Source organism: Carya illinoinensis, chromosome 11 (assembly GCF_018687715.1).
Source record: "Carya illinoinensis cultivar Pawnee chromosome 11, C.illinoinensisPawnee_v1, whole genome shotgun sequence".
Taxonomy (NCBI): Eukaryota; Viridiplantae; Streptophyta; class Magnoliopsida; order Fagales; family Juglandaceae; genus Carya; species Carya illinoinensis.
In genome coordinates, this window is record NC_056762.1 from 39,439,567 (window position 1) to 39,464,920 (window position 25,354).

Here is a 25,354-nt window from a genome sequence, read left to right on the forward strand (position 1 = left end):
AGAGAGAGAGAGAGAGAGAGTCAGAGTCATAACATGAGATTGAGATCCCTTTTATTTCGAATACATATATAATTGTTACAATATTATTTCAACCAAGTTGAAGTTAAAATTAAAATAGGTATGGCTGAGCATTATTTAGTATCCATTATAAGGAAGCACTAACACATTCAAGCCCTCCTCTCAAATATAACGGGAAGCACGTTTCCATCCAATGCGAACAGAATCTTACCATTCTCATCCAAACCACCACCAGTCCCACAATCAAACCTACAAATGGGGCAAACATCCGTCGGACACCATGAAATCTGGTAGATATTGTCTCCGACAGCAGCTTTCTCTATCCTGAAGTAATTGCCAGTGCTTAGCCTGCTTTCGTCTTCTCCGGTGACAATCAATCTCCTTTGGCTCTCAGGGTCTCTCTCGCCAAGCTTCCATGCAGTTGACTGCACACAGGTTGAGGACGCAGAGAATACAATCCTCAAGTCCCTGTTCTCCCTGATCACCGTCTCTCCCTCGAAGAAAGGCGTAAAGATAACAGGGAGGCCATCCGAAACTGAACTATTTTCTTGACCAACGTACAATGGGCATGGGTCATTGCGCTTAATCAAGGTTAAGCGGCCGCCAACGTCGGTAATAGCGGGATTGATGTAGTATTCTACACCGCTTTGGAGAGGACTTCCCTCACTGTCAAGAACAGGAGCGGGAGAGGATGATGGCTGAGCTACAACCGCTGATATGGCCAAGACCAGCCATATGCTGCTAAGGCTTCCAATCAATCCGAGCAACTTCATTTCGAGTACTAATTCTCGCACAACAGATGAATTTTCTAGATCGAAGGAACAATTTTCTGGGTTTCTGAGCTTGTAATTTGTATTTGGAGTTGGTGTGTGTCTGGGACGAAGGCCAGGGCGTGGTATTTATAGATTTGGTGTGGACGTACGTGTTATGTATAGATGAGTCGTGGAAGAGTGGTGAAGAAAAGTCCACTACTCTTATCCTGTTATGACTTTTTTTTATTATTACACGTGTAATTAATAACTAGTAAATTAATTCTACACCAGAAGATAAGACTTCTAGAACCCGCGTGTCATGAGGTTGTCTTCCAATTGGATACGGTTCCGGGTAGCGAACCTGTCTTGGCAGTTCCAAGATACAACATGGGACGAAACAAATTGAAACAAAAAGACAGTAACGAAATGTGAAACCACGGCTATTCAGAGTTTCTGAACCAATTTATATCATTTCCAATTATTTCATCAAATTGGAGTTTGATGATTTAATACAAAGAGAAATAAATACAACATTAAATGCTTATACAAGATTTATAATGTCCAAAACTTATATTAAAAAAAACAAAAAAGAGTGTTGTTAGGATGCCGCTTACTGCTGAGCGTGTCCTCTAAACAAAATTCATCTTTTCAATTTTTTTGAATTTTCTTATTCATATTTTTTTAAAAAACTATAAAAAAAATCAATACACTAATAATCATTTACTTAATCAATAAATAAAATATAAAAATGGTTAAAATGAGTAGGCAAAATAGAGAGACAAAATAGCATTATTCATAAAAAAATATTAAACATTGTAAAACCCGCATAATCTATCTCTCTTCATACTTAATAACTTATATTCATTTTAATTTCGATTTGATAAGTGAGATGAGAATTTTAAATTTTAAAATTTATTATTGTTTTAAAATTTGGAAAAGTTAAGAAAAAAAATTAAATTATTTATTATATTTTGTATGGAGATTTGGAAAAGTTATAATGATTAAATGAGAATTTTGAATTTAACAACTCTTTGTTACCCTCAAACATATCTGGTAATTTATAGTTAAATGGAACCTCAAAAATCTCATAGCAATGGATTAAACTTTTGCATTGAACATTTCAAACAAGGCAACTGGAGCCTAACTATGGCATTGAATTCCAATTCAGCAAGCTGGATAGCAAATATGCGTTAGCCACAAATCGTAACGTGTGATGTTGGCTGTCGTACTCAAGCTGCTTCATTTGATATTAGACCCTTATTAATGTGCATGAGTTAAATACTTAAGATTTTGATAGATGTTCAAAAACGCAATTGGAATTCAGCTTGCAGACTTCAAATCATCGTCGGCAAACTGTAAATGAACGAGGAACTCTTACACAAAAGAGCTCGTGACAATTATCACGTATCAGCAAAAGTAACTTCAAAGATGTAATTCAGACACAAAGTTAGGAGTTTTGGCGAGAGATCCCCTTAAGAAGATTGGACACCATTCCATAATTATAAAGATGATCCCTAGTTAAGTTACCCAATAGAATGAGGAGCCAAATCTCGAACAAGATCTCGTAGAACGACAATAATTAATCTTTTTTACCAATAAAACCTGAGAATAACAGAACATAGACATTAGATCTACTCTCCCAGTTCCTACAGCCTCGCTAAAGTTTCTAAAGCTCAGTCTTCCCCATGAGTCACCTTTATAAGCAAACCTATGTTTCTTGGATTAGTGAAAATTCATTAACGGTTATTTGATGAACTTCTACATTAGATTCACCCTACGAGTTGGGAACGGTTATTTACCTATGTTCGCGTAACATGTATCAAAAGCATAAAAGATGTCACATTGAAATGTGAATTAAGATAATTAAGTGAAAACTACATGAATCTGTCGGTTCCGACGAAAGCAAAAACCTATTCCTAAATACCAACTAGTAGATCTAACCATAGGTTGACGGAAAAGGATGGAATGTGACCTCAATCAAGCTATTCGCGCTCATCTCTGGCCACGATCTTGAACTTTCCAGTTTGTTGTTGCTGCAAAGTACAAAATCCGATTAAATACTCCATCGTTCAATCACGCTAACATTATAAAAAATGGCATAAGCCAAAATAAAATAAAATAAAACTAACTTTTTTCCATAATTCAGTGTGTTTTTTGCAGAACCCAGCGACAATAGCATCTTTCTTCCTCCCTTCTCTGTACTCAATACAAAGATCCTCCTTCAATCCGCAAGTGACATGGAAGGCCAAAGTACAGTTGGACTCCGAGCACTGAACAGCACATCCACTTGTACTCTTGCAAACATAACACCGGTCTTCCCACCTCTTGTTTGGAACCTTAGAGCAGTCAATACCCTCCCGGCCTTCTGCATCACAGAAGAACACCTCTGGAACCAGAAGAGCACACACAATATGGGCCCAGAGGCCGTCTATTGTGGGCTTCAATGCACCTCCGTTGGTTGGACATAGGCAGCAAGAAGAGGGCTTTCCATATTTCTCGGTTTCAGAGGAAGAAATCTGGCATTGGGCGCAGAACCAATCACCGTCGGGAATACCCTTCACAAGGGGATTGCCATAGCAGGTGGCGTGCACCATTAGATTACAACCGTCACAGAACACAATTGGGTCTGAGGGGTCCCCATCTGTGCTTTGGCAAACAGCACAGAAAATCCCATCATCATCATCACAACTACCATCGACATGAACAACATCAGCAGTAGTAGCATCCCCCTCTTCTCCGGGACTAGTATTTAGAAGAGATTGGTCGACACCCTTTGCGAATGGGATTTCCTCTTTCCTGACTTGGTTTTCTTCCTCGAGATCTGGAGCCTGCTTGTATTCGACATTGAGGTCGAAAGGAGGCGAGACAACCTCGTCGGGAATGAAATTGGGTTGAAGCGCCCATACCCTTTTCTTGGCGGGCAATGAATAGGTGGTGGCACTGTCAGTGGCAGCAATGGGATCAGGGAAAATAAGAGGCGAATCCCGGGATTCCTTTCGCTTCTTAGCAGGAAGTGGTGAAGAAAACACCGCCGTAACTGTATGTTGTTGAAGTTGTTCTTCTTCTTCTTCTTGCATCAGCCTGAATCTTTTGAGAGGAGGCAGGCCGTAGAATTTGGAATCCATGGGTTTCTGGGTTGTGATTGTTGTGAATGATTTGATAGCGCGAAGAAAAAGAAAGGAGGGACTAGATAAAAAATATGAGAGTTGGGAGTGGTGGGAAGCGAACCCCGGGAACAACATACTTAAAAACGAAATTCGAATTATATCAGTTTGAAAATTGGGTTTTCGCTGTTTCAGAGTTTATAAGAATTTGGCGGGAAGGTCGGAAAGAAGCCCTCCCTTTAAAAAACGTTTTATTTTCTTTTTCGGATAATTAATATTGTTATGTAATACAATAACTATAAAAACGTGATATAATTATGATTATGTTTGGATAGTAAAAGTATTTTATTTCATCTTATTATTATAATTTTTTAAAATTTTTACATAAAATATAATAAATAATTTTTTTTTAAATTCTAACAATAATTTATTTAACATTTATTTAAAATCATTTCATTTCATCTTATTATCTAAACCGTACTTATATATATTTCAAATATTTAAAAAAATATATCAATCTTCTCAAATAGAAATATTAATGTTTGATTAGTACTTTTAATACCAATTTATGTGGCCTATTTGAAACTTTTTTACACTAATCACTTTAAATATGAGAGAAGTACCAACTCTCTTCTGGACACATTTTACATATTAATGCTATCCATGATATCATAATCTAGTTATATTTTTATGCTGAAAATTTTATTCTGGTTAGGTTTACAAAAAAATTTCATAAAAGTAAATATATAACTTATGTGATTTAATATAATGTATCAAATCTACTTTATAATCTTGAGGCAAATCCATTATTTGTAAATTTACTTTCATAAATTGATTCTACACTATTTCTCTTTATTCAATCAATCTATGATTCCATTCTATACCTAACCAAACGGAGAATGGGTAGATTTAAGAATCAATAAGTCTTGTTTGGTTTAGATGAAATGAAATGCTTGTTAATAGTTAAATAAAATATTATTATAAAAAACTTATATATTAATTTCATTTTAAAATTTGAAAAAATTAAATTATTTATTATATTTTATGTGAAGATTTAAAAAAATTATAATAATTATATGAAATGAATATAAATAGTTTAATTTTGTATGATCAAACCACAAATAACCGTGTCCATGTAAAAAATATCTGTATACTAAAATGAATCTTTGTATGAGATTTTTATTATTTATTTTTATTTAGTGATTAAGAAAGTAATTTTTAGTGTATTCATATATCAATACATTAAAAAAATACTTTATTTCTTATTAGTGAAACCTACTTATTTACAGAAAAAATAAAATAAATAAAAATAAAAATTATATAAAACTTGTCTATTTCAACTAATCTCACAGTTTTTTAACCACCAAGATCAAGCATTCACCAATAGACTGACACAAACATAATTTTAATAGGACACTTCCAATCAACTTTGCCAACGGTCACTGTCACTATTTTTTTAATAAAATTTATGGTACATCTATATATATATATATATAGATATCTACTCTGAAGTTCCCCAACTCTCGCGTGATGGTCTAAGAAAATACAAAAACGAAAACGAAAAATAGAAAAAGAAAAAGTATAGAATGGAATCGGTATGATAAGAGCTGAATCGGTAATAATGATGATTGTGCTGTTTATGTTCTGGTAATCACAGGAAATGTCCTCTATGCTACCTCAGACCTGGCTGGTGATGCATTGCATCAAATAACATACGGGAACCATAACTAGGCTCTTCAGATGCATTTCATCATCTGCATCCGCTCGACCGCAGAGGCATCAGAACTCTTGCCGTGGTTCATAGTCAGTTTGTTCACTCTTTCCAAAGATCTGAGTGTACTCGTCAAAACCCAAAACCAATAGCTCATACTTAATTTTCATCATCCTCGTCACGATCACCATCAGTAGTTGTAGTTAACCGACAAAGTAGCCTTCACAAACCAGCCCATTATGCCCATAGGTGTTCGAACCAAAGTAACTTTCATATCCCCATTAAAATTTAAAGATGATTTCATTGTTTTGCGCAACCACGGAGGTGAGGCCGAAACTGAAAGAAATACAAGTCAGAATGATGGATCAAGAAGCACGGATCAAAACCCACTGCAGTATAGAAACCATATTGGTGATATACGTCCGTGGACACGATTCTATACACCAGTCTGATCTAGCCAGGCCACTGATCTCGGGCAGCCCCTATAAAGGCTAGGTGGGGTTTGGCACAGGGAATGAAACAGCTCGGGTTTCTAGCTTGTGCCACTTTACAGGATAACAACCTGAAAATAGAATACTAACTTGTATGAATAATGATCAACAAAAATGCATTCGTAAGGAATCATGTAATCAGATTTTGAATCAAACATTCATATACTTTATTTATCCAGCCACAAGAAAATTCATGATTAAAAATAAAAATAAAAAAAAAAGCCCAATGATTTCCTGTCAGCCTGTCAGTGTAATGCAACCAATAATTCTTTGTACAATTGGATTTGAACAGTGTCTAGAAAAATCCCACAGGCAACTACCCAAAATAAAGCTTATTTTGCATTCCACAGCACATTTGATAAGTAGCTTTTTTCCTTAGGATGGGATGTTTGGGTAAAATAAGCAAAAGGGGGGAGAATCACGTTAATAAAAACCACACTTTCTAATCACCTTATGGGGAGGTGTGGAGGAGGACAAGTTGCACCTGGTTAATTGAGATAACTGATAAGGTTTTGTTCCCCATTGTCTCGTGGAGGGTTGGGGGTTCAAAAGTTGAAGACCATCAATAAAGCCCTCTTAGAGAAGTGGTTATGGACGTATCATTAGGAAAGTAAGACATTGTGGAGGGCCATGATCGATTCCAAATATGGGAGTGCTTGGGGTTGTTGTTCTAAAGAGGGGAGAGGTATACATGGTGTGGGATTGTGGAAAAACATTAGGAGTGGTTTGCGAGATTTTGCCATACGTGTTAGTTTTGCAATTGGTGAGGATTCCGGGGTTAATTTTTGACATTAGAGTATGGTGGTATGGCGCCCTAAAGGTTACATTCCCCGCTTTTTCCGGATTGTACATAATCAGGATGCTTCCGTAGCAGATCTTTTGGACAGTTCTAGTGGTTCCCCTCGGTGGAATGTGCATTTTACTAGATCTGTGCATGATTGGGAAACTGATGCAATTTCCGATATGTTTAGATTGTTGTACGCCGCAAGTATTGGTTTGGCTGAGATGGACAGGATGATTTGGATTCATTTGGAACTAAGAAGTTATCTGTTAGATCTATGTACAAGGTGCTGTCATGTCAGAACATTGTACATCTTTTCCTTGGGAGTGTATATGGAGGAACAAGGTGCCATCCAAGGTTGTATTCTTTGGTTGGACTGCATCCCTCGGGAAAATTCTGACTCTGGATAATCTGCTGAGAGAGTGCTGTTTGGATTCAAAAACTTTCTCAACTCATCTCATCATTATAATTTTCCTAAATTTCCACACAAAATATAATAAACAATTCAATTTTTTCAAATCTCAATTCAATAATAACAATATTTTATTCAACTTTTATCTTTCACCTAAAACTCATCTCTGAATCCAATCTAAATGTTATGCATTGGTGTTACATCAGCAAAAAATGTGGCGAAACAGTAGATTATCTATTACTTTATTGTGAGGTGGCAAGGGCGCTATGGTATGAGGGTTTTAATAGGATTGGAAATTTGGAATGATGTGGGTGATGCCTAGAAGGATGGTGGGCTTTTTGCTTGTTGGGGCATTCGGAATAACTCTCAAATCACAGCCATTGGAACATGATCCCTATATGTTTTGAAGGGTGAGGCTTGATAGGGTAAAGCTCCAGCTCTTGAGAAATTTGAAATCTTAGGGGGTGTTTGGAAACAATTTTCATCTCATTCGATCTCATCTCATCTCATTTCCTTCATAAATATCATTCAAACACAAATACTTGTAAACTAATCATTAAAATTTTTTCAAACTAATCATTACAACTTTTCTAAACTTCTTTTTTTATAGGTACAACTTTTCTAAACTTTCACATATCAAAAAAAACTTTTCCAAACTTTCAAACAAAAAACAATTCAACTTTTTTCAAAATTCAAAACAAAAATTATATTCTATCAATATGTTAAGTTTATAATATCTGTGTGTGTGTGTGTGTGTTCTATGACTTTTCGTCTTCCCATTCCCGGCGTTTCTATCCTAGGATGATCCTTTAATCTCTCTTCTTTTAGTTTTAGTTTTTGCTCTTTTCTTCTCTTAAGTTTTTAGCGTAATAGGTCCTATAGAAAGTCCATCTATTCCCAATGGTTGATGGTGTGTAGTGTTTGGATTGAAGCTAAGCTGTTCGTAATCGGGAAAAAGGGGGCGGAGGGGGGGGCGTATCTTTTTTGCATAGTTGAGAACTGTAGAAAGTTCACGAAGGCTCTATACATCAGTAGAGATGTGGTGGTTTGGTTGGCCAAGGCGGTTGAGGATTGCTCGAAGTTCTCGAGTAGTAGGGCTCCGTATCATACTAGAAGGGAGAGAAACAGAGTTTTCCTGTTCCAACTTAGTCAAAACACGTATGGCAGGTTTGTGAAACTGGTTGAGCTGGGCACGGGCAAGGAAAGGGCATAATTGTTAGTCCTGAAGGAAGAAATGATAGTGGTTGGGAAGGTTTTGTGAGGAAGGTGAGAGAAGTTGTCGGTTCAAGTTCCTCTATTTATGTCTCTGAAAACATAGGTGTCTTCTTCAATAGCTCTGATAATAAGGCTTTCAAAGGAAAAGAGGTGAGAAAGGTTAACCCTCACATAGGGGCTTCCTGTCAGCTTTGATGGCACCAGTGAACGATATTCCTGGTTCTAGCAAAGCATCTGGAAAAGTTCATACTAGGCATTACGAGGCAATGATGACTGCGAGTTACAAGCAAGAAAGACCGATGGATTTGATCAATAGGAAGCTTCCTGCTGCTGGGGTCGACGGTTGGCATTCTCAGAAGTTGCAGAAACTAGGAGAAGTCGAAGGGTCACTAAGGCACATTTGGGCAGAGCTCCAGGGGTAGGAGAGGCTAGACTCATTGATGAAAATAGTTGATAATGGGCTGGGCCTAATTTCGGGCTTAGGCTTTATTTCCAAAGACAATAATGAAGCATCTGTCAAGCAAAAGGGGGGATGGGTTGGGCCTACAGTTTCTAATAACAATAAAGGAGATGGGCCTTGCAGAGGCCCAATTAAGAGCAGGTTCTTCAGAAAGATCAAAACAACAGTGGTCTTCAAATCAAAACAAGCCCGAAAAGAGTGAAGTTCCAGCCCACTTCAGCGGCGGCTTCGACAGCTGTTCATCTTCACAGAGAGAGTCAATGGCGATGGACAAACCTTCTGGGGGTGCTTCGGAGGTGAGTTTCCATACGGTTGATTTGGCGAAAGGGCTTTCTCAAATAGCAAGTCCATCTAAGAAACAAGCCACTCATGTGGCAGTGCCGACGAAAGCCCTTTCTATGCAAAAGAGGTTGATTGTTAAAGGCGATCCTCCTGTAGCAATATGACGATAGATTCATCTCAGGCAACTCCTCAAACTGACTCCTATCCTTCTATGGGTCAGTATTGTGGTTCTGCGAGGGTTTGATGGGGATCAAGAAGTCTGTTTCTGAGGTTCCTTGTACTCAGTTCAATTGCTCTGATTTATACTTGGTGATTGGTGGAGGTGAAGGCTCTATTTCTGATGAATCAGGAGAGCTGATTGTTTCAGATGAAGATGAACATCCTGATACTATTCTTCTGTGTTCTATTAATCCTAGCTTAGATTGACCTAATAAATATCTGACTGGGTGTTTAGAAGGCATATGATCATGTCAACTGGGAGTTCCTTCTTGATCTTTTGGGGAAATGCGGGTTCGGAGAGAAATGGTGTTCATGGATCAGGTGGTGTATATCAACGGTAAAATTCTCCGTTTTGATAAACGGAAGCCCAACTGGTTTCTTTTGTAGCACACGAGGCTTAAGACAAGGAGATCCGTTATCCCCTTTACTCTTTGTGATTGTGATGGAGGCACTGAGCCGAATGTCATCAGCCTTGGTTACGAATGGGTTGCTCACTGGTTTTAAGATTGGAACTCCGAATAGGGGACTTGTTAATGTATCTCACTTATTGTTTGCAGATGATACTCTTTTCTTTTGTGAAGCAGTCCCCAACCAGATTCGAATTTTGAAGGCCCTTCTCCTTTGTTTTGAAGTAACTTCCGGATTGAACGTTAATTTGGGAAAATCTGAGATGGTGCCTATTGGACGTGTTCGGCATATTAGACAGTTGGTTAGTATATTGGGATGCACGACTACTTCTTTACCCATGACTCATCTGGGACTTCCACTGGGGGCGACCTCGAGAGCGGCTTCTTTATGGGACCCAGTTATTGAGAAAGTGGAACGTCGGCTAGCTGGATGGAAGAGGTTATATTTGTCAAAAGGTGGGCGGATTACTCTAATTAAGAGTACTCTTTCTAACCTACCCACCTATTTTTTGTCTTTGTTTCCTATTCCAGCAAATGTTGTACTTCGGTTGGAGAAACTTCAAAGGGATTTTTTGTGGGGTGGAATGGGCGCGGAGCAAAAATTTCATCTTGTGAGGTGGGACAAAGTATGTAGCCCTATCTCGAATGGGGGCTTGGGCATTAGAGATATGAGAACTTTCAATCGGGCGTTACTAGGCAAATGGTTGTGGAGATATCACAAGGAACCTGAAGCCTTGTGGAAGACGGTTATAGAGAGCAAATATGGGGGCCTATTGGTGGGGGGGGGGGGGGGGGGGGGGGGTGGTGTACAAAAGAAGTGAGAGGAGCGCATGGAGTGGGTTTGTGGTTACACATAAGAAAAGGGTGGGAGGTCTTTATTCGCTATACCCGAATCCGTTTAGGAGGAGGAACCCGTATTAAGTTTTGGTACGACACTTGGTGTGATCGTGTGGCACTAAAGGAATCTTTTCCTTCACTTTTCAGAGTTGCAAGAGGTATTGATGCCTCAGTAGCAGATGTTCTGGAAAGATCAGGGGAACAAATTCAATGGAATATCATTCAGTAGGGCGGCACAAGATTGGGAGATGAGCAGTATTGAAGCCTTTTATAGCCTTTTGTATGCTACTAAACCGGATAATTCACAGGATAGCTTATGGTGGATACCTATAGTTAAAGGTACTTTTTCAGTGCGCTCTTTTTATAAGTCTCTTTCCCAAGAGACACCTATTCAGTTTCCATGGCGAAAGATATGGAGACATAAGGCGCCACCCAAAGCAGCATTTTTTGTGTGGACTGCAGCATTGGGTAAGATTCTCACAACTGATAATTTGAGGAAGCGCAGGGTAATCATCACAGATTGGTGTTGCATGTGTAGAAAGGGAGGAGAATCGGTGAACCATCTCTTAATACACTGTGAGGTAGCGAGTAGGCTATGGAATGAGGTACTTGGTAGAATGGACTTGGCTTGGGCTATGCCGGAGACGGTGGTCGGGGTATTGGCCAGTTGGAAAAATATGAGAGGAAATCAACAGATAAAAACAGTATGGAAGATGATCCCTATATGCATCATGTGGTGTCTATGGAGAGAGCGCAATGACAGGACGTTCGAGGACAGAGAGAGATCGTTGGAGGAATTGAAAGTTTTTTTCTTTAGAACTCTTTGTACATGGACCTTAGTGGTTGATTTCAATGGTTTGGGGCTACATGAGTTCCTTATATCCATTGTTCATACCTAGATGTGGTCTCTAATCTTTGTATCAGGCTTTTGCCTTCTTTTGATAATATAATTACTTTACTTATCAAAAAAAAAAAAATATCTGACTGGGTGTTGAGGAAGGTGGGAAAAATCAGAAATTGTGTGGGGATTTCTTGTGAGGGCTTTGAGGAACAGTTTAGAGCCCTACTAATCGCCATTGAGGTTGGTCAACCTACACTGTCCAGATCAACTTCCAAACAAGAGAGGGAGTTGAAAAGGTTGGAGTGTACTATCAATTATAACACCACGGAAAGAAATGCCTTTAGTAATAAAGGTATGGAGAGAGTTGCCAATGGTTCCCAATGAAGACCAAGATTGTTTCTTGGAATGTCCGGGGGCTTAATGACTATAGAAAATGCATCCAAGTGAAAAATATGGTTCGTCAGTGGAAGGTAGAAATGATTTGTTTTCAAGAAACTAAATTGAAGAAAGTTAATCATTCAGTGGTTAATAGCCTATGGAGCTGTTGTTGGGTGGATTGGGTCGAGTTAGTCTCTAATGGAGCTTAGGGAGGTTGTTATGTGGGATAGGAGGGCTAAGGAATTAGTAGACCAATGTGGGAATTATTTAGTGGCATGTCATTTTAAGAATGTGGATAATAGAATCGAATGGGCTTTTGCTGGAATATCTGGGCCTAACTAGGACTCTAGAAGGAGTATTTTGTGGGATGAAATGGTGGGACTTTGCAGTTGGTGGGATCTCCCTTGGTGCTTTGGTGGGGATTTCAATATTACTCGGTTCCCTTGTGAGCATGGAGGGGATTCTCAGATTACTAAAGCTATGTCTGAATTTTCAGATCTTATTTCTGAGCTACAGTTGATTGATTTACACATGGTGGGAGGAGAATTCACATGGTCAAATCGGAAAGCATGGTCCCAGTTGGATAGATTTTTTACTTTGACTTCTTGGGAAGCCTTATGTCCAGATGTGAGGCAAAAAAAGTTGCAAAAAATTGTTTCTGATCACTATCCTATCTTATTGGATTGTGGGGGCATTGTCAGCGGGAGAAGATATTTTAAATTTGAAAATATGTGGTTGAAGGATGAGGGCTTTGTTGAAAGGGTTAGGAGGTGGTGGGACTCTTATAATGTTTCTGGTACTCCAAGTTTTGTTCTGACAGGCACAATGTGGAGTCTTTTGGTAATGTAGTAAATAAAAGAAAACAGCTTATGGAGCAGCTGCAAAATATGGAAGATGAGGAAATTGCGGGAGGTCTTTCTTTTGAGGAGGAGAAGAAAAAAGAGGTAAATGCAAAAATTGAGAAGCTCTCTCTTATGGGGGAAATTTCGTGGAGGCAAAAATCTCGGATCCTTTGGTTGAAGGAAGGTGATAACTGTACGAAATTCTTCCATAAAATGGCAAACTCTCATTGTAGATACAATGCTATTGAAGCTCTTCAAGATGGTGAGAATGTTCTTTATGATATTGGGGAGATTGAAGATCACATTGTGAGTTATTATGAGAAGCTTTTTAGGGAAGAACACTCATGGAGACCAAAGCTAGATGGGCTGGTGTTTTAGCCCATTGATCAATTGAGTGCAGATTGGTTGGAGAGGACTTTCGAGGAAGAAGTTCTTGCTGTGGTAAGCGGCATGACTAAGGACAAGGCTCCAGGCCCGAATGGTTTCTCCATAGCTTTCTGCAAAGAATGTTGGGACATCGTGAAGGATGACATTATGAAAGTTTTTGGTGAGTTACACTCGTTCCTGAAATTTGAGAAAAGTATCAATGCTACTTTCATTGCTCTCATTCCTAAAAAAGCAGGTGCAGCGGAGATGAGGGATTTTCTCTCCATTAGCTTGGTAAATGGAGTGTAAAAAATCATTGCCAAGGTGTTAGCCAATTGTATTAGTGTGGTTATGGACAAGATTATATCGAAGTCTTAGAATGCATTTGTGAGGGGAAGACAAATTCTTCACTCAGTTCTAATTGCAAACGAATGCTTGGATAGCAGATTAAGAATGGGTAAATTTAGAATTTTAGTTAAATTGGACATGGAAGAGGCTTTTGATCATGTCAATTAGGAATTTCTTCTTTACATTCTCAGGAGATTTGGTTTTGGCGAGAAATGGTGTTCATGGATTAAACATTGTATTTTGACGGCCAGATTTTCAATATTAGTGAATGGCAATCCGGTTGGCTTTTTTAACAGCTCTTGGGGTTTGAGGCAAGGAGACCCCTTATCTCCTTTTCTTTTTGTATTAGTGATGGATGCACTGAGTCATATGCTTGAAGCGGCTGTTGAAGGAAGATTTCTATCGGGTTTTGTGGTGGGTGATGAGACTCAAGATAGTATTTCAGTATCACATTTGCTTTTTGCAAACAATACTTTGATTCTATGTGATAACAATCGGAATCTCCTTTGTGCTTTGAGAGCCTAATTGTTATGTTTCAAAGCTGCTTCTGGATTAAGAATTGTTCCACTGGGGACTGGGGACAGTCAGAAATATTCTAGATTTGGCCAATATTTTGGATTGGAAGGTAGCTCCGTTACCTATGAGATGCCTTGGACTACCTTTGGGTGCTCCTCACAAATCAGTCTCTATTTTGGATGAAGTAATTGAGAAGATTAGGAGGTCAGCTGGTTGGAAAAAATTATATTTGTCTAAAGGTGGAAGAGTTACCCTGATTGAGAGCACAATGACTAACTTTCCCACTTATTTCCTTTCTCTCTTTCCTTTACCAGTTGGGGTTGTTAAAAGAATTAAGAGTACTTATAGGAATTTCCTGTGGGATGGTAATGGGGAGGGAAAAAAGTTTCATTTGGTGAGTTGAAATAAGGTTTGTCTTCTGGTTTCCTGTGGATGGTTGGGTCTGTGAAACTTTTGACATTTCAATAAAGCTCTCCTTGGGAAATGGCTTTGGAGTTATCTTAATGAGAGTAATGGCATGGGACCGGGGTTTATTTTGCAGAGGTGGGTTCGAAGGGCTCTGCTTTGTAAAGGTTCCCCGACCAAAAAAAAAAAAATGAGAGTAATGCATTTTGGAGAAATATTGTGGATGTTAAACATGGGAGCATGTGGGGGAGTTGGTGTACAAATAAAGTAAAGAGGGATGTTTGGAGTGAGTTAGTGGAAGTCTATTCGGTCGGGATGGGAGGACTTTGTCAAGAATACTATATTCAAGGTGGGGGATTGGTGTTCGGGGGGGTCAATGACACTTAGTGTGGGGATTCACCTCTTAAGGTCGATTTCCCTAATCTCTTCAGAATTGCTAGATATAAAGGAGCAGCTGTGGCTGATTCCTATCATTTTTTTAACAATATGATTTGCTAGAATGTGGAATTTACCAGAGATGTTGAAGATTGAAAAGTATGTGAAGTTTCAGAATTATTATGAAGATTATATGAGATAAAGCTTGATCAAAACAGGGAGGACAGTTTGCTGTGGGGGCATACAATTAATTCCAGATTTTCAGTGAGTTCTTTTTACAAGGCACTAATCAGTCATGGGGTTAAAAATTATCCATGGAAAAGTATTTGGAAGGCCAAGGTGCCTAGTAAGTTGGCTTTCTTCTGCTGGCTGGTGTCTCTTGGGAAAATACTAACCATTGACAATTTGAGGAAGAGAGGTTTACAGGTGGCTGAATGGTGTTGTATGTGTTAGAAGGAGGATGAATCTATTGATCATCTTTTTCTTCATTGTGAGGTGGCGACATCATTGTGGAATGAGATTTTTGTAAAGGTTAGCATTTTCTAGGTGATGCCTATGCATGTGGTGGATTTCTTTGCATGCTGACCAGGTAATGTGGGGCGAAGTAATAACACCACTGTGATGAAGATGATCCCCCTATGCTTACTTTGCTATTTATGGTTAGAAAGGAAAAGGAGGTGCTTCGATAATTGTGAAAGTGGGAAACTTAGGGAGTTCTTCCTTCGTACTTTAAACTTTTGGGTGAAGAATCTTGTAAGGAACGGAACAATTGTAATGTTTTGTTTTAGTTACATTCTGCTTTAGCTTGTAAATAGGTGTTTCTCATTTGTATACATGTTGTGCACTTGGGCTATGCCTATTTGCTTGGAATAAAATTTCTCTTATTAATTATAAAAAAATATATATTTTTTATTCAACTTTTTCTCTCTCATTTCCTAAAACCCAATAAATACTTAACTCAAACTATCTCACTACTATTCACAAATCATTTTTCTACTATTCACAAATTATCATCTCATCTCATTCCCCAAGCATCCCCTTAGATTTTCTAAACTTCCATATAATTTCAGGGGATACTGTAACACACGGGCCCTGTATCCCTCCCCCTTTTTAACTAAATGAAATTTAATTTAATTATAGATAAGAATTAATTGCCAATCAGGGACCCAAACAAAATAAGGGGTTAGACCAACCAATAATTAGTTGGATTACTGGATACAAGAATAATTAGTTGAACCACAACATAACACTACCATATCTCCCAGACAAGCAGAAAAAAATTCTTTATTTTTTTTTAAAAAGGTGTCAAATGTAAATCCATATATGGCCTCATCAACAAAAAGGATAGAATAATCTACCTCATGGATTGACGGATGGCAGAAGCAGAAGAATTTTAGAGACAGCACGTTGAAAACCTGGAAATAAAAATATGTGTGTCAACTGTCAAGCGCACACAAAAATATGTTGCAGACCATGCAAGAAAAATAATCCTACATATGGCAAACAACAAAAGGAAACAGAACTCCAAAAATGAAAGGACATGGTACCAAACTTATTAAAATCACTACTCAAGTATGACTAGACCAAAATACTGAAAATATTCAAAATTTATTACTGCCACTCAACTAAAAGGAGAAATCATGGAATAACTTGTTAATATCTGAGAAACGTACTCCTAAATAAAGCTCACTAAATTTAATTCAATATGTTTACCCACAAAAAAAAAAAAAATCAATTCAATATGGTCAAACAAATATTTTTTATTTTTTGATAAGCAATATGGTCAAACACATATACTTTAAAGTTCCTTTTTTTTATAAGTAAAATATACCTTAAAGTTCACAAGGGGTAAAACAATGTCAAGACAACGCACTGGACTTAAGGATAAGTTTTAGATAAGTAATTAGATCTTCATGCGAGAAAAAGTTAAATTGAGGTCTACATGAAAATAACTGCTTCAAAGATCTTTCACCCAGGGCAGAAAAAGAAGACCCAATTAGGGCTTGTTTGGAAGATGGGATGATTTCATCTCATCTCATCCCACCCCATCTTATCTCATGACAACTCATCTCATCTCATCTCCTTCACAAATATCATTCAAACACAAACACTTTTCAATTTCAAATCTTTAACCTTTTTTGATCTAATCATTACCCAACCTTATAAATTTCCTAAACTTCCAAACAAAAAGCAAAAAACATTTCAACTTTTTCAAATCCCAAAACAAAAATAATATTAAAAACTTATATTCTAACAATATTTTAACTTTATAATATTTTTATTCAACTTTTTCTCTCTTTTTCCAAAATCCCATAAAACATCATAACGCAAACCTTTTCACTACTATTCATAAACCATTTTCACTACTATTCATAGATTTCTCATCTCATCTCATTCCCCAAACATCCCCTAGTTAGCATACTTGCAAAAAATATCCCATAGAAGAGGTCATACATGCCATTGGGCCTATTTGTTAAAACCCCCAACAATTTCTCCATAAACCAGAATGTCTAAACTCAAGATTCCATAGTTGGAAGCACTATTTTCAGCAACAAAACAACTGACAATGCTGTTCACTATAGAAGTTCTTGTCTTAGAAATTTCTGACTCACTGGGAGTCAAGGTTGCTTGTAATTATTTAAATGGGAGTATAACTCAGAACTCAACTTCAACAAGCACCTCACATTCTAACCTCAGAATTAGCATTTTACAAATAATGGTTATTCCTTCTAATAAATAATGCCTAATCTCGCTTTAGAAGATTCATTTCCCTTAAAGACTATATCTATTCTTCACCACTTCATTTCACCTTACTTGTTATTGAAAATATGTTTGCATAGTCCTTGCTCCTAATTTTGATTAAAAAAAAAGGCTAGAGAAACTGGCAGGAAAAAAGAAATAAACATAGCAACAGCTATGTTGTGCAAGGTTATTGGGGAAAAAAAGTACCACAAGAAACAACTCCATCAGTCAAAATTTACCTATCAAAACAGCAAGTAAATTCAAACAATTCAGATTTTAATTCAAATAGATTTTTCTCAAACAATTTATAAGTAATATACAATTCACCCACCCGTACAGAATTAAAGTCATACCCCACTCTCCATCCCCTATGTATAAGAGAGGGAGTTTCCATTTGGTGCAAGGAACATTTTGCAATATCGTTCAAATAGCTTCCGTGCTGCACCATCAAGACAGACTATTTCTTGACATTGCAATGAGAAGCCAACAGATTTTCATGCAATGACACAAAACACTAGCTCAATCATGATTACAAGAAGTTATAAGAGGAATTCGCATCGACCAACCAGTCTGACTGTACAAACACACAAGGCGTGTGCACACAGGTGTTTTCTATGGGCACAACCAACAAAAAGGCCAAAAAGGGAAGAGAAAAAATAATTTGGCATAAATGGTGGATGTTTTCAGAATAATAGTAAATCACTTACTTGACCAGGAAATCTGCACCTCCACTGCTGAACATATCTTGTCAATGAATGAATACCTCACACAATGAATAAACTTCACTAATTCTTGGTTGCCTTCTTTTAAACGATAACATACACAGATAGGGATCTATTTATTAAAAGTAAATTTATCCTCAAAACCCAAACCCACAACCTATGGAGGCAAAAAGAAATTTCCATTGCATGAGTTTTCCTGTATCTTTTTGTTCCCACTCGGGAGGTAAATGCACGTATCTCTTGCAATTTACTGCTGTTGCTTTGCAGATATCTCCTTCCAAGTTCTCATAGTTCCTTATACAATGAGTAAATATGGTGGCATGCGACTCACAAGCCAAAAACTGGAATCTTGCCCTCCAAAGAAAGGAAAAAGCGGGGGAGGGAGAGACGAAGAAGAACTAAGTAGCAATGGACAAAACAAGGGAGAGATAAAGAGTCGGAATAACCAACAAAAGAGCCACAAGAGGAAGAGAACCAGAAATTACATATAAAAGATAGCTTTCCAGAACAAATCACTCGCTTGACAAGAACTCATTTTGTTTCCCCCACTTCTGAATGTCTTAGCAATGAAAGGATACCCCGCACAATGAAAAAGACTCAATCAACTATTGGCTGTCCCTCTATTAATACAAATCTGTTAAGGGAAAATATACTTATCCTCAACCGAACCTCATCTCATATGCAAAACACATGGAGGCAAAACAAAATTTCCATTGGATGAGCAATAGCCTCCATCTCTTGCAATTTACTCCTGTTTCCTTTGAGAGAGAGAGAGAGAGAGAGAGAGAGGCTATAGATTCCATTGAATAAAACTCATAGCCTCACCAACAAACTTACTTACTAAAAACTTCCCTACAGTAAACAGAGATCATATTGGCATTAAATTATGCAACAAAATGAAACATTTTCTTCTCTTAATTGCTCCAAGAAGTCCATAGAGCTGCATAGAATTATCTAAAACTAAAAAGAGCCATAAACAGAACTATACCCAAAATACACATATTTCCACACCCACGGAAATGCTTAATGCCAAGTGATCGGCTTCCAAAAACAATAGTTATAGCAAGCTACTAGTTGATGTCATCAACTCAAACAGCAGCCTGTTTGTAAAACAAGTTTAACCTTTTTCCATTGCATTACCAGCCTGGCTAATCACAAAACCTTTTTCAATTATCTACAACGTATGCGGCTGGCAATTATATAGAAACTAGTGTTTTATCAGTTCTCTTTGTGGGCCATTGCATTAGATTTTAATAGCCTAAGCTTTCGTGATTTTCTTGTTTCTATTTCTAGTTCTTAAATAGGTGTAAGCTCATGTATACTCCCACTGTACCTGGGCTATGCCCATCTTTATTTCAATAAATCTTACTTATTACCTATAAAATAAAAAAATCAGTTCTATCTTCGGTAATAATTTAACTGCGCAACACAACTGTTTCCATCTCACTTTCATGTGCATTCAAAACAAATTTGATTGAGACTACATATCAATATCCCCTGCAGATGGACCAAAAAAAAATTGCATACTTCACTAGTAGTAGTTCTATGAGCATTCCAACAATAAAATGATAGATTACAACATTCAGAATACTACCAGCACACCAAATACCAAACTCTATCAAAGGAGTTAATCACAAGAAAGTATTATGTGAAGGCCAGTATCATACACTTGACCAGACAAATAAAAAAAAAATACAGTTAACCAGAGTACTTAAATCAAGGGTTGGTTCAGAAAGTGAGATTTTTTTGATAGGTAAGGAAGTGAAATTTAAAGGTAGTGCGTTTTAAGATCTACCTGGCATAACCAAATGCTAAAACTCCAAAATGACTATTAAGAGACTTTATCTCCTGACTATAAGCTATCTCCTTCACTTAACTCCATGAGGTTCTCAATCAAGCAATTTATAGCATTTTGGTGTTTTATTTCAATTAGAGTTTTTCATTTCCAAACATGAAAAATGTACATAATAAAAACACAATAGGATTTTCAAATAACTCAAAAACTGCCCTCAAATATAATATATATTGTTTAAACAAAAGTACAACTACCTTGTGGTGGCTGCCCCACGGGGTTAGCCAGAATTTCTGGCAACCAAGGGCAACCCGACCTAGGACTTGGCCACCCATGGCCACCACAAAGGTAGCCCAATTTCGGTCATGCTCTAGCTACCACGGGGTGACTGAATTTTTTGGTTTTTTTAAATAAAACAATTGTTTAAATTATTTATTACATTCTCCATATAACCTCTTTTAGAAAACTTTTACCTCTAAACATATTCTCAATAGGTTCCACAACTTTTACAAAACTCTAATATTAAAACCACATCTAAAAATTTTTCACCACTATTCATTAACATTTATATACTTTTCATGAGAACTCCAAACATCCCCTTAATTTCAGACAGACAAATATACCTAAAAATGCTGAGAATAAATAAATATGTGCAAAAGCTGTTGTATAGACACATGTAAACAGTATGAACAGTCAATAAGTTTTTAGGGGTTAGGACAATAAAAAAAAACATTTTCTAGGGGCAGGTGTATTGGGCAGCATTTTAAGAGCAAGCACATAACAGGCCAAGCCTGATAAACAAAGGGAATCGTAGGCTCCTGATCCCCACTTCTAGGAACTTTACACCACCTTTGCTACAACAGGAAACGAGAAAACCAAGCTACTTTCTTCTATATGTCAGGTGAAATTAGAGTATGCATAACAAGTTTCCCAAAGTCCAATGCTTTTATGGTCACAAACGACCTTAGATTTCTTCCCTATTCAAGGGGAAACAAATAAGAAAGGAGAGACTACTCTTACAAAAATTTTACTTTCACTAGGGTTGAATTTGTGTGTAAGAAATTGACGTAAACTTTGGACACTTTCTTAAGCCAGATAATAAGTAACTACCTTATATCACAGGTGAGCGCATTATATTTCACCCATACAAATAATAAGAGGAAAAGAAATCACATCGAGACTCATAAGAGATAGTGAAGGTTAAAATATTTGCATTAGAAGATATCATATGAAAAGTAACATAGTGCACCATCATGCTAACATGAATTATCAATTTTCTGGTACAACTTCAGCAAAAAACCCAGATATATGAGCAAATCTCAGGGATTTATCATGACCCAAGACTTCCACTCCAAACTTAAATATCTAATAAGTAGCAGGCCAAGATACCAGTTCTAACACAGCTTGGTGTGATAGTGACAAAAGTCTATCTGTGTCCTTGAGCTCGTTGCATTTCATAGGCACTCCAGGAAGCAGGACCAGGTCCATAATGGGGGAAATTTTCTGCACCTGCCTGTACCTGCAAGTTGCAAGGAAATAGCAATACATCCAATCCTTAGCAAGAAGAAATACGAAGAGAAGATGGAGGTTATTCACAGTCAACTAAACATGCGTATATCAACCAAACAGACACTCAAAATGTATATAATAACTCACAGGATTCATGCCATAGTTAGCAGGATAAAGATTTCCTGCATAACCTGCCTCAGGATTGCCATAATTCACGTTGTAGCCTGTCCCTGCACAAAATAGACATAAGAAAAATAAACCTAAATATATGATATAAAGAAAACTCAATGAACACTTCAGAAAAACAAGATCCAAGAGGAATCAATTTTTTTTTATAGGTGCAGGTATTGAAGCTCCAAGAGGAATAATATCAGCATCACGTGATTAACAAATCCATTAAAATATGGAAATAAAATGAAAGGAAGAATTTAATAATTAAACAGCCAGTTGGATCACCACTGGGCTAAATTGATCCATTAATCACTTATAAACACAAACGACTCCTTAAGGCCTTGTTTGGTTACCAAGATCATCTCATATAATCATTATGACTTTCTCATACTCCCACACAAGATATAATAAATAATTCAACTTTTTCAAATATCAAAACAAAAATAATATTAAGAAATTATATTCTAACAATATTTTATTCACATTTCAACTAATATCTCATGTAATTTTTGTAACCAAACGAGGCCATCATTCTGTTGAAAATGTGATCTTTTTTTCTTTTTCTTTTTTTCATTGCATCATCTTACATCATGCGTTGACTCGTTTGTGACCAGATAAACCTCATAGCAGTTGCATACCTGGGTTCCCAACAGCAGCAGCAGCACGAGCTCTCTTCTCTGCATTAGCAATCTCTGCACGAAGCTTCTCCAATTCTCGAGCCATTGAGAGCAGCTTCTTCTCCATCACTTGACCATGCTCATAATTGTCTGCATATCCTTTCTTCTCATACTCAATGGCCGCTCTAAATGCCGACAAAGAAAAATAGAAATTATCAGTAATGAGTAAAACCATAACTAGAACATAGACTCAATATCACACCAAAAAAGTTATAATACTGCAATGTAGCTACTACTTTGCACGTTGCAACTCCTGCTTCATAGACTCAATTTCTGCCCGTAATGCTGGCGCCTGTTGCAAATCTGCTGTAAGTCTAGCCAAATCTTGTGTCATCGCTTGTACCTGACCTGTCAGCTCCTGCCTTGCGACACTCAGCTCTTTAATATCAACACGAACTTGAATAAGCTCAGCACGCATAGCCTCAACCCCACGAAGATCCACCTCCAAATGAACAGACTTCTCATACAATTCTCTCATCTGACCGTCCTTCTCCGCCCGCAAGGAGTCTGCAAAGTGACCCATTCTTTGCAACTCATGCTGGGTGGCTTCCAGTTCCTGCTTAAGGGCAACATGGGTGGCAGCTAGCCTCTGGTTATCGACTAAGAGACCCTGAATTTCTTGATACTGAGCATCAAGACCCTCCTGAATTATTGCAGGATGAGGAGGAAGCGGCCTGGGACCCATTCCGAAATGGGATTCTCTCATCTCCTCAAGTAGAGCTGGATGGGGCATTGGCCCAACCCCCCTGCCAAATGGCACTTCACGAACTGCAGGGGGCAATCCAGCATGAGGAGCTCCTTTCAATGGAAGAGGGGGTCCTCGATTTCTTCCAGACATCTTTTCTTTCTTAAGATATGGTTATTAAAAATATGTTCCTGTGAGGAAACTATCGGATAAACTTTCCAACTGACGACCCTGAATAACCCAAAAATTTCAGTCAACTACGAGCTGTACCATTCGAAAATAAACCAAAAAAAAAAGGCAACAAAAGAATATCAGAGCAAGGTTTGAGATTAAAGCTTGCAACGATAAGATCTTGCTTTTAAGACGCAGAAAAAAGCCCTTGCAATCATCAAGTCCAAAATCTTCAACGTAAACGAGAATTTAGCTGAACGATTAAGTTTTAAAAGCACTGTTGGCTACCAAGAAAATACTGGAAAAGAAACGACAAGAAGAGAAGTCTTTGATTAAAAAAAATAGAATAAAACTTTGGAAAAACCAAAGTCCTAACCGTCCGTCCGGTTGCCAACAAAACAGAGGAGACGAAAAGAAAATGAGAATTCCATTATCGATTTCTGGTATTCTTTATATTTCGACAGCCGGGAAACAAGGGAACAAAATGAAGTGAGTTCCACAAGTCCAAACCAAAAGGCAACACGAAGCACAAAAGTCGAAATCCCATTATCCTTTTTTCTTCTCCGTTTTCTCAGCAGCGATGAAACTCGGTGAATGGATCGATCAAGAAAAACGCTAAAACATGAGAGAGACAAATTAAAAAAAAAAAAATCCGCGTGAGATTACAGACCCTTAAGAAGTGAAGGATTTGAAGTCCGCAGTGGATTGATAGATTCAGAGACACAGATATTTCATACTACAGTATGTTCAAAAACCCTAGGCTCGGGATTTCGATTTCCTCTCCAGCTTTGAGTAGACGAAAAGACGAAAGAAATGCGGATTTAAGAAGACTTTTTATTTTTGGTTTATTTTTCTTATCTTATTTGATGAATTTTGAGTTGTGGGGGTTCGCGACTGGGCCTAGATCTGGGCCTCGCAGAGCCTGCTGCTGTTATTCAGGCTATGTTGGGGAAGTGGGGATTGGTTTTGGAGTCATTTCAGATGATCAGTTAATAGTAATAATAAAATAATAATAAAATATTAAATAATAGTGAATAATAATAATAAAATATATATAAATTAATAATAAAATATTGAATAATAATAATATCAAATTATTCATACTCTTTATTACTTTTCGTTACTTTTTATTATTATTTAATATGTTATTATTACTTTTTTATCACTTTTTTATTATTATTCACATAATTTCATAACACCTCACCATCCAAACATAGTTGTAAGAAAAAACACCAAGCCATTCTCTAGTCTCCGAGTATCAAATTGCGGGGAGTATCAAATTGCATATTGCTACTATCCTCATGTTGCCTCTGCATTTTACAAAAAGAAGTACTATAATCATAAAATAAATTTACAAATTGACATAATTTCATACAATATGTTAGATTTATTTTATAATAAAAATAATTTCACAATCTAATATACCAGATTAAGTCATGTCAATTTATAACTTTACTTTTATAGAATCTCTTTATAGCTAAAACATTTATCTCTTACAAAAGCCTTATATGTCAAGTTTTATTTGGAGTTTGAGGGGAAAATGGTCCTTATCCATCACTATAGCTTTTTATATGAATAGCTTGTTTTCAAGAAAAATAGTTTGGTGCCACCAATGTGATAATTTAATTGGTAAAGGTTATGGGATCGTTCTTTACTTCCTTGCTTGAGGTCACAAGTTTGAAATGACTTGTCTTAATAAAACTTGTGAATCAAAATCTTAGAGACCTTTAAATGCTAACACTTTAGAGGGGTGGCAGTGACAGACTACTCCACCCAGAGTCAGTAGCTATGACTCAATCCCAACATGTTGCAACGAGTGGAGCTTTTATAGTCGTGCCCATAAAGAGAAGCTACACTGGCAGCCCCTCCCACTCTTTAAAAAAAAAAAAAAAGTAGCTTGGTGCAAGAGTACCTACATATTTATTTAATTTTATATTCAAGAACAATTTTAACAACTTCAATCCCATACATACTTACCTCATCTTCCTCACTTTGCTCCTTTTATGAGCAATTTTGAACCAATTTTATTCAGAAATGGGTAGACGCATGATCACCAAAATATCCTGTATCGTATGAAAATATCTAACGTAGTTAACGTGCACGTGTTACATACAAATGAATCTCA

At 37.2% G+C, this 25,354-nt stretch overlaps 3 protein-coding genes across 8 annotated transcripts; all 3 read right to left on the reverse strand.

The window, feature by feature from the left end:
- Positions 1-23: 23 nt before the first annotated feature.
- Positions 24-904, reverse strand: LOC122280403 (kunitz type trypsin inhibitor 106-like). Its single transcript, XM_043091291.1, has one exon. It carries the CDS (start codon positions 789-791, stop codon positions 168-170), a length of 624 nt encoding a protein of 207 aa, XP_042947225.1. The 5' UTR covers positions 792-904; the 3' UTR covers positions 24-167.
- A 1,433-nt stretch (positions 905-2,337) lies between these two features.
- LOC122280765 (bromodomain and PHD finger-containing protein 3-like) lies at positions 2,338-4,023 on the reverse strand. Its single transcript, XM_043091782.1, has 2 exons — positions 2,900-4,023; positions 2,338-2,803 (listed from the first exon to the last, which is right to left on the reverse strand). The coding sequence occupies exons 1-2, from the start codon at positions 4,010-4,012 to the stop codon at positions 2,753-2,755; spliced, it is 1,164 nt and encodes a 387-aa protein (XP_042947716.1). The 5' UTR covers positions 4,013-4,023; the 3' UTR covers positions 2,338-2,752.
- A 1,433-nt stretch (positions 4,024-5,456) lies between these two features.
- Positions 5,457-24,060, reverse strand: LOC122280587 (protein FLX-like 1). 6 transcript variants are annotated; one of them, XR_006229952.1, is made up of 8 exons: positions 23,900-24,060; positions 22,610-23,289; positions 22,335-22,498; positions 21,673-21,755; positions 21,406-21,535; positions 17,834-17,941; positions 16,119-16,175; positions 5,457-6,147 (listed from the first exon to the last, which is right to left on the reverse strand). XR_006229952.1 is itself a non-coding variant. In XM_043091547.1 (5 exons), exons 2-5 carry the CDS (start codon positions 23,209-23,211, stop codon positions 21,443-21,445), a joined length of 942 nt encoding a protein of 313 aa, XP_042947481.1. In that variant the 5' UTR covers positions 23,212-23,289; positions 23,900-24,060; the 3' UTR covers positions 21,208-21,442. The 6 variants fall into 6 exon arrangements, 2 of the variants coding, with proteins under 2 accessions (XP_042947481.1, XP_042947483.1); XR_006229950.1 differs by having other exon boundaries at positions 16,119-17,741; XR_006229951.1 differs by lacking the exon at positions 17,834-17,941.
- Positions 24,061-25,354: the final 1,294 nt, after the last annotated feature.

Bases quoted from the DNA above. Each gene is read 5' to 3' on its own strand.
- LOC122280403 (XM_043091291.1), bottom strand. From the start codon at position 791: ATGAAGTTGCTCGGATTGATTGGAAGCCTTAGCAGCATATGGCTGGTC.
- LOC122280765 (XM_043091782.1), bottom strand. From the start codon at position 4,012: ATGTTGTTCCCGGGGTTCGCTTCCCACCACTCCCAACTCTCATATTTT. The intron at 2,804-2,899 runs GTTAGTTTTATT...TGTACTTTGCAG, and splicing joins ACACTGAATTATGGAAAAAA to CAACAACAAACTGGAAAGTT.
- LOC122280587 (XM_043091547.1), bottom strand. From the start codon at position 23,211: ATGTCTGGAAGAAATCGAGGACCCCCTCTTCCATTGAAAGGAGCTCCT. The intron at 21,756-22,334 runs GTATGCAACTGC...TATTTTGTGCAG, and splicing joins TGCTGCTGTTGGGAACCCAG to GGACAGGCTACAACGTGAAT. The intron at 21,536-21,672 runs GTGAGTTATTAT...TGCAACTTGCAG, and splicing joins CTAACTATGGCATGAATCCT to GTACAGGCAGGTGCAGAAAA.